The sequence below is a fragment of the Coturnix japonica genome, chromosome 3, assembly GCF_001577835.2.
Source record: "Coturnix japonica isolate 7356 chromosome 3, Coturnix japonica 2.1, whole genome shotgun sequence".
In the NCBI taxonomy this organism is placed as follows: Eukaryota; Metazoa; Chordata; class Aves; order Galliformes; family Phasianidae; genus Coturnix; species Coturnix japonica.
This window is the reverse complement of record NC_029518.1, coordinates 94778934-94791553: the sequence shown is the minus strand read 5'-3', so window position 1 is coordinate 94791553 and position 12620 is coordinate 94778934. Positions and strand designations below refer to the sequence as shown.

Sequence of the window (12620 nt, the reverse complement as noted above, 5' to 3'; positions counted from 1 at the left end):
GAAAAGAGACATCCAGCAGCTCATTCTACCAGGGCTGAAGTATAAATCTCTGCCCTTTCTCCTTCTACAAAATCAAAGGTCTGTAACTTATAAACCTAAGCTGACAAATTGCTTTTGTGGATTTTGATTTCTTTTAAAGGGAAGGAATTAGCAAAACTCTTAAAAAGCACTCGCACCACTTAAAGCCCATCTAGATCTTAAAGAGAAGAATAATTCAGATCGCCACCTTGCCGGTGTTTGGGGCTCAAAGTAACAACCTTACAAGTGGTCCAAATATTTCACTTGAGAAAAGTACTCTGAGCTTTTAACCTCAGCTCCTCTTCAAGAGACATTCGGTATGTATTTGCACATACCAAAGTATAATTTAAGTAATGAGCAGGAAGAGTTATTGGAGTAATAATTTTTAATAGAGATTCCTTGTCTTTAATACAGAGCTACATAACAGAACTTAATAGCTTGTGGCAAGTAAATAATTTACCCACGGATTGGGTCTGAATACAAATGTATACATAAAATATCACAGACTTAATGAAGCCTTTGGGGTGGCTTTTTGGAAATCAATTTAATTGATTCTGGTGATAGGCCTGCATTTATATTTTCGTAAGCTACATTTTACTTTACTTTCACATGCGACACAGTCATGATTTTTAAGGTGGGGGGGAGAAAAGGGAGGCAGGGCAAACTCCACAAACGAAATTAGAAACTGAGTGCACGGAGAGTAATTTTTGAAGTGTGTAGGGTAAGACACTCGGAAATAACACTCCACCGTGACCCAACAATGTGCCTCATTTAGAAAGCACTTATCTGAAAAGGTCAACCTTTCAAGAATGCTCATGACAATTCACGTGGCTTTTTTTTTTTTTTTTTTTTCTCCTCTCTTTTTGTAGCATTTGAGCCCAATGAAGCTGGTAATGATGAGTTTTACCCTTACGCTGAATGCTTTGGGTTGCTCAGCATCAGTCAGTAGGGTTGCCTGCACTTGGTTTGGGCTCTTACTGTTGGGGGGAAGAAGGGAATGGCTGAAGAAGTCTAGTGGTGTGACTAACACACAACTGAGGCCAAGAAGACAGCAGTCTGACATAAACATAGGCGCTTTTAAAGGAGAAGGATGATGGCTGCCTAATGTGCCTCGGGACTGGGAGCACCGGCTTATTTGATGGGCCTTGAAAGCTGTTTTTGCCTACAAAAGACACCCACGGTTCATCCTCGCCTTTCTAAAGCACCGCTTTTCGTCGTCATTAATTCATCAAAGCTATGCATTAAAGAAAAGCCATGGGACAGATGCCAGAGCTGGGCTGGCAGACCCAGGGAGAGCAGCAGGGAGATCTGTGATGCTGCTATCCTGAGCCTGCCACCCTCTGTGCCCTCATGCCCCACAGAGCCAAGCCGGCCCGCCTTACCTTTGGGGTGCCAGGGGTCCGTGAACTCGTACTTCCCCACGCCGATCGTTCGCAGCATCTGCACCCCGTTTGTGTTGTCCGGCCCTGCTGCCGCGTTGGGGGGCAGCGGGGCAGTCACCTGCCCGTTGGTGGCGGGTGCGTTGCTGGGCAAAGCGGCAGAGGGCAGGGCTGGAGGCGGCGGCGGCAGCATGGGGCAGGCCAGGTGGCCATTTCCCACCACCCCGGGGCTTGGGTGGGCTACCGGGCCCACGCCGCTCATGGAGGACATGCTGAGGGGCTGGCTGTTGGTGTACAAGGGCTGGCTCTGGAGGTTGACCACCATGTTGCTGAGGGGCTGGGAGGGCTGCGGCTGGAGCTGGTAGTGGGCTGGCATCAGTGGGAGCTGGGGAGTGACGTGCGGAGGGAGGGAAGGTGTGACGCCGATGACAGGGGCCTGGACGTTTGCGGCCGGGCTGAAGGTTGGTGGCTGCGTCATCCCGTAGGAATGCGTGATGAGGGCGGGCTGGCTGCCGGCTGCCACCGTGGTGACCCAGGGAGCTGCACCTGTGGCATGAAGGAAGGTGGGCGATGGTGGTAGGCTGGCACTGCAGGACAAGTACAAAACCACCCCGGGCCTCCCGCTGTACCACCGCGTCCGCACAAGTCACCACCGAGCCACGCTCTTATCCTTTACGGTATCTAAAGTGGCTCAATACCTGGAGCTATTCCAACCCAGTAAGTGCATAAAATTGCTACAGCGATGTGAGTGCAATTGTTAAAATACTCATCAGGTGACATGCAGCGTGTTTACGGTTTTATGTGTTTTGCGCTTTATGCAGCTTAAGCGCATGCTTCCAAGAAAATTAACCTCTTTCCCCACCGTGCTTTCATGGCTCCCTGACAAACACTCTGTGTGTATAATAATGGTGCTCCAGCCACTACAAAGAGATTGTAATTAGGCGTCTGGCAAAGTAGCACAATGTATGATATATGTCTGGAAGCTGGAAATCATTTCAGGTAGTTCTGGACATAAAAGAGGTCTTAAAGTATTACAGAGTGCCTTTTCCTCCAGTGAAGGCAGAGAAGGAGGGGAAAAAAAAACACTTTAATGAACTTGCAGGCATCTTAATACGTTTATATTAGTCTCAGCATATAAGAAACTTGAGGGGTCTTTACAATGTGAGAAAAGCCCTGCTGAAGAATACAGAAAGGGCTCACAATGAAGTCTAATTTACAGCAGTAAATGGAGATAGTGCATTGAATTTGCTTCGAATGATTTTCCCTTGTAGAATTACAAATAAGATTACAAACGTACCTGGGTTTTCATTCTCCCTCATCTGTTTAGACGGTGGCTCATCAGTGTCCCAAGGTGTAGACTGATTGATGGGTGTCTGTCCCCACCTAACGCTAGTTGCAAGTCCTTGAGGCTGGTTTTCAGTCTTGGAAATGCAAGGTGTCTACCAAAAAGAGAAAGAAAATAGAGAATAAAAGTGTTAAGAATATTTGGAATAATTACTATTCGGAATATCTAGTAGCTTGTTTGTTTGTTACAGTCCAAGAGGATAACTTTAAGTCTTTAAGTATAATTTTACTCTGGGCTTACATGGTGTGTCTATATGGTTAAAAGAATGTTTGTCAAAATTATTTCTGGAAATTCAATAAGGTCACTGTTAAAAAAAGATATACAAAAACTAGCATTTTCAGAAATAAGCATTTCTTTAGCCTTGAAAATAAATAAATAAATAAAAAGATGTATGCTAATATCCATTCAGACAGCCATAGCCAACACAAAATGGGACGATCTTCTGTTTGCTCAGTTTCTTTCAGAAATTCTGAGTTTTGTTTAGCAGGAGGCAGGAAAAGAGCAACTTGTTTACAGCTGTAGGACAAATTACCGTAGAACAGTAAAGAGAAGTCTTAGTATTTACTGTCTGTCAACCCCTAGAATTGAATGTCAATAAATAAAAAAAAAAAAAGCAGCATAACAGCCATTGGTTGCTAAAGTGGCTATGCTGGCAGTTCTTCAGAGATGTTAAAATAACTGTAAAGTAGGGGAAGGACCGGGGCTGACTAATCGTCAAGGGCGATGTGATCTGAAAGAGATTTGTAGATAAAGAAACGATCACGTGCATTAAAATGCTCAGCCAGAACTCCTGTGGTTTCATGGGTTTTTCTGAAACAATCATGCCTTTGCTGAGAAAAGGTCTGCTTAAAATGAGGGGGCTCTAACAGGTCTCATTTATTTAACTTGGCAGTGTATTTCATTGCTTGAAGATTAATAGTATTTTGTTTGTTTTTACTGGTGTTGGAACTTCTCAACCAAGAGAACGGAACCAGCTGCCTATTGCTGAATGAGTATTGAGGCCATGGAGCCATAAAGAATAGGAGACTAGTCTGAGCGATCGCTTGTTTGCCTTACATCTGGGAAGTAATTTAGCTTTGAGATGGAGGTAGAGAGGCTCCATAAACACCCTGGGTCACGCTGTACCAATGAAATCTCTGTCAACACCACCGACTTTTTTCCCCCCCATCATCAATACTTCAATCACTCCATGGAAAAAAAAATCATTAATGGACCTATTTCTGCCCTCTGCAAATACACACAATGCCTTTCCCAAGTTCACCTGTCATTCCTTGTTCCTTTAAATCCCAGCTCCTCCCCTTCTCCAACTCTCCCTCCTTCATCCAGGTGTCTCCATCACCTCCTATCACTCATTCCTGTTCCCTCCTGACATTTTATCTCCCTGGGCTATGGCAGTAAGGAAGCTGGGGTGCTGATCTTGATGGCAGACAGAGGCTTTGCTCTGCTGCTGTCTTTGCTGCCAGAGGACACGGTGGAAATATATCCCCATAGAAATGCTGTATTTTGTTAAATTCAGGTGGCTGTGGGAAACGTGATTCTCAGCATCTTTTTAAAGAATCCTGAAATGAGAATTTGATTATTGTGCCCGAATGAATACTTTTCTTTCTTTTCTTTTTTTTTCTTTTTCAAAATGCAACAATTCATCCTTTCCCACCCTTTTTTCTTTCTGTTTTTAACATCTCCAGGTTTTTTCCTACTCCGCTGGTGCCGATGACGATGATATCCATGTTTTAGATTGACATTTCCTTCTGCCCCCATCTTTTTCTATTCCATTCTTAACTTTCCAAACCTAGAACTTTCGCAGCTGAAGTAAAAATGACAGTCAGTAAAGGCAAAAAGAGAGGAAGTGAGGACAAGCAAGAGCTTTAAGATTCATAGTGTTGTATTCAGTGGCAAAGAAAGGGCAGGAGGGGAAGAAATAAATCTCAATTTGAAATGCTTTCTGTTTATAAATTGTTCCTAAGAAAGCTCAATCTGAATAGCTTTAGTTTTTGCATAGTAGAAAGTCTTTGACAGAGGAGGAAAAATAACACTGTCGGTGCTTTACCAGTACTGTAAGCAGCATTGCTTTGGACACAGCTAATCTGTTTAATAGAGGCTAAAGCACTCTGCAGTAGAACAAAGAAAAAACACCGCCTCCATTCTCTGCCAAACCCCTGTTATTTGTCCTAAAGAAAGCTTTGAAACAGTAAGTGAAATATTGAGAAATGGACATTTTTATGAACTAGCAAAGGGCAGGAGAATTTAGAACTCCAGTCCTGCCCCATGTACACCAGATTCCACATGCTGTATTTATGTGTTGCACTTCTTTTTTACAGGAACTGGGCCTTATAAGTGGGTCCATCATACGTTCTTCTCAGTACTGCAAGGTGTGCAAGACCTTGTGCAACTTCTGTTACAAACTCATACTGCTTTAAAATGGTATCAGTCTCAAATAAGACCTCAAATAATTCAGAATGCTTTATGGATGTATTCACTAAACATGCTTACAAATCTTGCTTCTTAGAGGCACCTTGGACCTTGTGTATGTACACAAACATAGCACATAGTTTTTAAACTGTACACCTGAACTTGGATGTGTTGGGTCAGAAAGAGCTGAGCATCAGTTGGTAAGAAATCACAGCACACATTAACAAAGCACAGTTTAGAGAACAACAGTGGTTGAAACAGAAGCACAGCTTACCACATTTCTTTCCTTTATACGCATACATATCTGGTCTCTGATCTAATTTCTGCATTATTTTTCTTAATACATAAAAGGTTACTTTACAAGTGTTACATCCCTCTGATCCAATTGCAGCAATTATTCATTTGCATATTTGGAAAGAGAAACAATTTCCAACATCATCAAACAGAGGAACTTTATGTCCATGCGCTCAGACACATGACAGCACTCTATTTGATGCTTTTAATGTACAACACAAATGACCAAAAAATGGCCTGTATTATGCCAGTCGTGCTGGGGGAAGAGATGTGTTCCATTAGTGATCTGCAGACTTCACAGAAACTAATTGTACTATGTTACACTTTTATCTTCAGCTTTCATGTCAGATGCTTGTTTGAATTAAACAAGAAACACATGAAAAAAAGAAAAAAAAAAAGAAATGCATTACAAAATCCACTGGGCATACATTTTAAAATACTGCCAAATGTCTATTTACTTGAATAGACAAGAAGGTTTCTGAAAGGTCTGGCAAAGCCTGGCTAGTCAATGGCAGCATTATTTCGTAGCCTGAACTTCAAGGAGGACTACAAAGATTACTGAATGAATTATCAGCATTTCTGAGCAGCCCTAACATGTTCCATCTGTGCTCTTTGTCACAAGTAAGGTACCCTGAATCCAAATTTGAGGATTTCTTTTACTCCTTTGTTTGAAATGGCCATTAAGAACAAACACAATTTTTCAGTGAAAGCTTGTATTTCACCTCATGCCTGTCACTTTGAACTGCAGCGGTAACAACGACACATTTCTACAGGAGAGTTTTGAAGATTGAGATAGGTTACGTTTAAAGTTTCTCGACAGTTTTCCACTTGATATTCAACTAAAAAAGCAATCAGAATTTCTTATGGTCATGCTCTGTTCTTCCAACTCTGTCATAGAACTGTAGAACCATTTGGGATGGAAGGGACCTCTAAGCTCATGCAGTTCCAATCCTCTGCTGTAGGCAGAGACACCTCCCTCTAGCCCAGGTTGCTCACAGCCCCATCCAGCCTGGCCTTGAGTGCTTCCACAGAGGGGGCATCCACAGCCTCGCTGGGCAACCTGCTCAGTGTCTCACCACCCTCACTGTAAAGAATTCCTTCCTGATACCCAGTCTAAATCTGCCCTCTTCCAGTTTAAAGCCATTTCCCCTCATTCTGTCACTACCTGCCCTTATAAAAAGTCCCTCTCCAGCTTTCCTGTAGGCTCTCTTTGTACAGGCGACTTTAAAAAGCACAATTTCTTTGCTTTGTTTTCTAAAACCAGCAATGCACATTTTGACCTCGTTCCTTTTTTCTCACCCCACATTAAGGCAATTATTTTAGTCACCATACAGCTCTCCCTAAGTCAGATCCTCTCTGCTGACATCCCACACAACAGTTCTCCTTGAGATTTGCCATTAATTTTGCACAACAAGGTGACTAATGAAGGGGACACACATGCAGCCACGATGCAACCAATTGGCTGAACATATGTAAATAAAAATTACATGCTCTTATGAGAGCAGATTTTTCCTATCCACTTGAGAACGTAATTAATTTACCTGAGGTCAGCCCCTTTAAGTTACTAATCAACCACTAAGCATTACAGTAGCATTTCAAAACAACTCAGAAGATTCCCCTCTCTACTGAAAAGGACGTCCTGAATTAAAATCAGTGTGATGCTGTTTTGCATGGAGCAAAACATCCCGTGTTTAAAAATGACAAACAGTTCAGAACGCTGAATTGGTGCACACATTTTCCAAGTGTGCTGAAACCCTCATCAGAAGGATTTCATCTGAGTATTTATTATTCTCCACAAATCAGCCAATTCAGACTTCTGCAGTCAACATAAATACAAAAGCTGATGAGTAGCTTAGAGCCAAACCCAGTAAATAAAGCAACACTTATGATCTGTTGTTCCAGCTATGTTCTACATCTTCCATTTGAGAGATTATGGCACAGAAGGTAAATGACTGCAACTCAGGCAATAATTGAAAAGTTTTATGATGGATAATAAGTCTTTCACTGCACATCTCTTGGTTCAGTCCAACAGAGCTGATGAATTACTACCATGATCCCCATGAAGTTGAGCTTGGTATGAAGGGACATTATGAGAGTCCCAGGCAGGATATTCTTCCATGACATTTGGCAAGGACAGTGTGATTACTGTCATCTAGAGATAAAGAAGCCTTCAGGGCTGAGCTGAATTAGCCCAGAGCGATGTAAACCAGAGATCTGCATTTCCCAAAGCCTGGGGAGCCCCAACACACCATATGCACTCTGTTATCTGCTAGGCAGATTTACAGCATGCATTGGCTCCACAAACTCAACGGCGAGCTTCAAAAAAAGGAAGCGTGTGGTGCAAAGCCCTGCTCTCCTGATGGGGTGTTTGCTGTGGTGCAGAACTCATCCTTCTGCTCACCTCTGGCTTAAACTTGACTGGCATATTTCACAGGCGATGTTACGTCCTTCAAAGACATACAAGAATACAAAGCTAGAAATATCTGGACTCTGAAACAAAACTGGAATTCCTTATATCGAGCTTTTTACATAACAAACAACAACAAAAAAAAGCCACCTTGGCAGCACCAGTCTCCCAGTTTCAAGGATATTAACTGCAGTACAGATGTGCAGGCAAAACGGAGCAGGGTGGAACAATTTCAGGGTAACTTGAGACTAACAAAGACAAGTTGCCAGGTTGCTGATTTTTTTTTTTTAGCTTGAATAGTCATAAACCACGGCCCATAGGCAACAGTAATTGGTGTACATCTGGTCCACTGAACCTTATTAAATTAAAACATTAAAAACGTTCAGATTCATAGGGCTTTACACAACACCCACAAGAAAGTTCACAAGTTCACAGCAATCAGCTGGTGCTAAAGATTGGGAATTTGTGATCCAGACTATTCCGCATCAGTTTACACGGTTACCATGGGTTGGTCAGTAGGCATCGCCACAGCTGAATCTGACGCTAAGTCTAAATCTTTACAGAAGGTGTCTCCTTTGATGTAATAAGACCTAAACTTTTACTAAGACCTTTACGCCAATGGAAATGTAAAACCTACCACGCTCCTACGCGCATTGCAGAGTCTATCAGCTGAATTTGAAAAACAATCCAACAACAACCAAAAGGCAACAACGAAAATTCTGACTAAATCCTCCCCAGCCTCAACAACACCAAACACTTCCTGGGAGGTCTTTATAAACACATCTGAGCAATTTCCCCACAGGCTTGTAAAACTCTTGACGTATACCCTGTTACGGCTCAGAGTGCTAAGACCCATTCAAGTAGTCTCATGAGCAAAAAAGAACTAATCTGGATAGAGGGACCTTATTTGTGGTTCCCGGCAACCAAAATTATTTTACTAAGGCCTTCATTTAAAGTGATGGATAAGAAGTAGTGATTCTCTGTTCCAATTATCCAAAAGCGATTGGGAATGGCAGCTTAATACTAAGATAATGTATCCAATATGCAACCCACTCTATTTTCTCTCCCCATTGAAAATAAAAAGGCCAACACACACACACATGCGTAGTAGCAAATGCTCCCTCCCACAGACTCAGGTTTTATGGCCTGTCATGGACAAAAGCAACTTCAATTTAATGAGGGAATTCCTTTTAAAGCTGTTAGCTATGCCTCGCTCTAGCAAGTAATGACTGGTGACCCTGCTTGAGTTTTAAACCTGAACGTGTCTGGTGCTCTAAAAAGCTCAGTAGCCTCTGCACCGTAGTGTTCATGATCTAATTTAGTAGTTTATATTACTAAACTCCTTATGAAACAGGTACTCTCCAAGTGCATGAGGCACGCATGTAAAAGCTAAACAACAACAGGGTAGACCTCTGACTGGGGTGTATTCCTATACTGCATTGGGAAGGATCCCAGGCATATTTTGAAGTCTAGTCCATAGCCAAAGTAGCTGTTAAGGGCATATGCACCATTTTTAAAAATGCGGGGCTGACAGCAATATCCACCCAGTGCCAGTCGTGGGGCTGGGTAACAGAAAGAAATTTGTTGTTTTAAGAGAGGGATGTACTGTAATATATTGAAAACCTAAGGGATATAGACAGACAGGTAAGCAAGAGAAACTGAATGAGCTGTCCTGTGTAAAACCTTATTCAAGAACTTGCTTATGGGTGGAGAGGAGAACTCATCTACCTTACATTTTCCATTACCAGGCAATTCTACCATGGACACAGCACTGTTTTTCTCTTTTCAAAGCTAATTTGGGAGCGGTGAAAAGGAAGATAATGAAGTTAACTCATAGGAAAAATGCTGTTACCCTGCAGAGAACACAAAAGAAATCTTAGTTTCCTTTAGAGCTGGAAGAATCATTCAGTATTGCCATCCTAACCAGCATCCAGCAAAGACCAAATGGGCAGCACAAACTATGGAGCAGCCTTCAGGCAAGACACATCGCTTAGCAGCAGGGTGCTGGCTGCATCAATTCCCTTCTTCAGAGGATTTAAACGCAACCTCAACCTTGAGATTAATGACAATTGCTTGAAGAAACCCCTGAGTGCAGTCAGGTCCACGTCTCACACAGGCAGAACTCTGATCCCAGCTCTGTGAGTAGCAGGGCTTCTCACTGCAGTTCATGAGCTGCTAAGGCAGATGTATTGGCACATCCAGCACCTTCACCTTCCCCTCCCCCACACATCAACCACACAATTCCTGGACTTTTTGCCATTTCATTCATGTTATGCTATGGTTACCTTCCTAAATAAGGCTGTTGGCCTAATTCCCAAGCTCTAACGATTCAATGAAAGATAACTCCATGCCAGGTATGGGTCTGCTGCTGCTGTCTTGAAATCCTGCATGCAGATTTGGGGAAGCAAGAGGATGGATAAGGTTATTGAAAAGGAGGGAAAAAAATGGGATAGAAGAAGGTTGTGAATTGAGCATAATGCTATCTTTTTGGTGGCAGCAGTGCCCAGGACAACCATCGCTCTCCCACCAGCGCTCCAGTTTGGTGCTGGGAATGAATTTCAACAACATGGAATGAGAAAAAGTGCTTCATAAATGGCACTTGTCATTCTGTCTTGGCAAATCTCACCAGCAGAAGGTCAGGTACTCACCCAGCTGCCTTCGTTTCTCAGCGAGAACATCAGAGACCGGAGCTGAGGTATGGAACCGAGGTCCCGGCTGCGACACTTGCTGCTCCAGGACACCAGGGACATCAGCGCACGACACTGGGTTCGAGCACAGAAGCCCCACTTTAGCCTGAGCAGAACCTCCTCTGCTAACACGGTCGGCATGCAGATCAACCCCAAATCAGTGTGAAACTACGAATGTAAAAGCATCTCACAACGGAGAAAAAACGCATGACATCAGGAACAATTCAGCAGCACGTACTATAGGGAACATGCACTACGCAACGCAAGGTCCTGCAGGGAACCTATGGCAGAGGCAGATAAATCCAGTTCATCATAAGTGCTTTTTGTCAGAGGGCAAAAGGAAACATGGGTAATAATGGAATAAGTGCTTGTCAGACCAGAATCCCAAGGGCGTACAAAGGATGTAACCCTTGTGTGCTAGCAAAGCTGCTTGAGAATGACCTAATGGCAGACTGCTTGAAAACTAAACATTTATCTTGCATGCAAATGCTGGCCATTGATAGGGTCAGAAGACACGCTCCTTGTGGTGTTTTTGTCCCAAATTTCCCATGCATTTCTTTTCGTTATCTAAACAGGACTCTGAGTTTCTTTCTGGATCAGGTTCTAAAGCATTAGGAATAAAAAGAGGAATATTTAAAAAAAAAAAACAAAAGCTATGTCACTTTGGGCTTGGATCCCTTCATTAAGATACTTCTATAAAAGTCCCCTTTTGCTGCACTGGATGCTGACATTCTGCATTCAAGCCCCGTGAATTCAGTGCTTCAATTGTAGTACACACTCCTTGGCAGGAAAGTGCATGTTCTCTGCCTGCACAGCAGGCACATAAGAAAACCCAGATAAGCCTGTGACTTTTGAGCAGTGCTGCACGATATTACTGATTTATTAACTTGGCTTGATCAATAAGGCTATCATCAAGGGCACATTTAGTTTGCACATAAATTTCACTTTCTAACAAGCACTTTTGCGTGCTCACATTGGTTTCCATAATCTGATCCAGGTCTTGGGAAGCCTTCTTTAAGGGAGAACAGAGAATTCTTGTTCTAAAAAAAGGATCAAAGTACTCTCAGTCGACTCTCAAACAAAAGGACAGTCAGCGCTGTAGGAACAGCATGCTTACCTTTCCCAGCAAAAAGAAAAATAAGCTTATAGTTCCAAATTTATCGCCGCCGTTAAGTTCATCAACATCAATTCAGCTATTAAATGTGGCTGAATCTGGCTCACAGCAATTTTAAAAACCTCAACTTTCTCTGAGAGTCTTCCATCAGTAAGATGCTAATTTAATGCATAATTTAAAATCCGCTGTCCTTTAACATTTTTACAGCATTTGTAAATAATTTAAAAAGAACTAAAAATCCTTTTAGATTCATAAGGCTGCCCCCCCTTTTTTTTTCTGCTACAAAACAACAAAGACTTTCCAATCGAGAATGTATTTATTCTCTAAATCTGAAAGTAAAAGCTGCACGAAAGACGAGGAGAAACTGATTTACAAGATAAAACAATTAGCTCTGGGATATGTACATTAAGACTAATAAATTTCCCATCATGTTTTAAGGGAGTGGAGGAGGAATCTCAGATCTATTAGATTTTATTCAAATTCTACTCAAACGTTCGATTAAAAGCATCTTATGAAGGTAAGTGATGCAGTCACTAAAATAAAGAAGTGACAAAGGGGATTAGAGAGCTGCATCTCTCGAAGACGATACACACTTGAACGTACACACTTGAATAACCCATCCCTTCCCCTACACACAAGATAACATCTTCAGTCTGCCCATTCCTGTAATTGGTCGGGTCTCGTTAAAAATATACTTCACAGTAAAAAAATGCTAACATAATATACTACATTTCTTTTTAATCCAACATCACATATCTCAATGGTTCTTATTAAAATCTTTCGCTCTGTACAGACAGATGAAAATACACTTTAAGATTCAAACAAGTCTGTGCAAAAACAGCTCAAACTCATCCATCTCCCAGTTGGTTCCTAAAGGAAGCTAAACATCCAGCAAGCTGCTCTGACCAGACGTGACTGGCAGGTCCTTTTTGGGAATAGGAGGTCTCGAGGTGCAGCCCTGCATACA

The 12620-nt window shown here is 42.3% G+C and overlaps 1 protein-coding gene across 5 annotated transcripts in view; it reads right to left on the bottom strand.

Moving 5' to 3' along the window:
• KLHL29 (kelch like family member 29) overlaps nucleotides 1-12620 on the bottom strand; it is a 389364-nt gene that overhangs the window by 135550 nt on the left and 241194 nt on the right. For 4 of the 5 annotated variants that reach the window (XM_015859531.2, XM_032443409.1, XM_032443407.1 and 1 more), the window contains exons 4-6: nucleotides 10501-10614; nucleotides 2695-2836; nucleotides 1401-1943 (exon numbers count right to left, since the gene is read on the bottom strand). In XM_015859531.2, coding sequence (XP_015715017.1) covers nucleotides 1401-1943; nucleotides 2695-2836; nucleotides 10501-10614 — 799 coding nt within the window. The remainder of the gene's footprint in view (nucleotides 1-1400; nucleotides 1944-2694; nucleotides 2837-10500; nucleotides 10615-12620) is intronic. The other variant, XM_032443408.1, reaches the window with a different exon arrangement.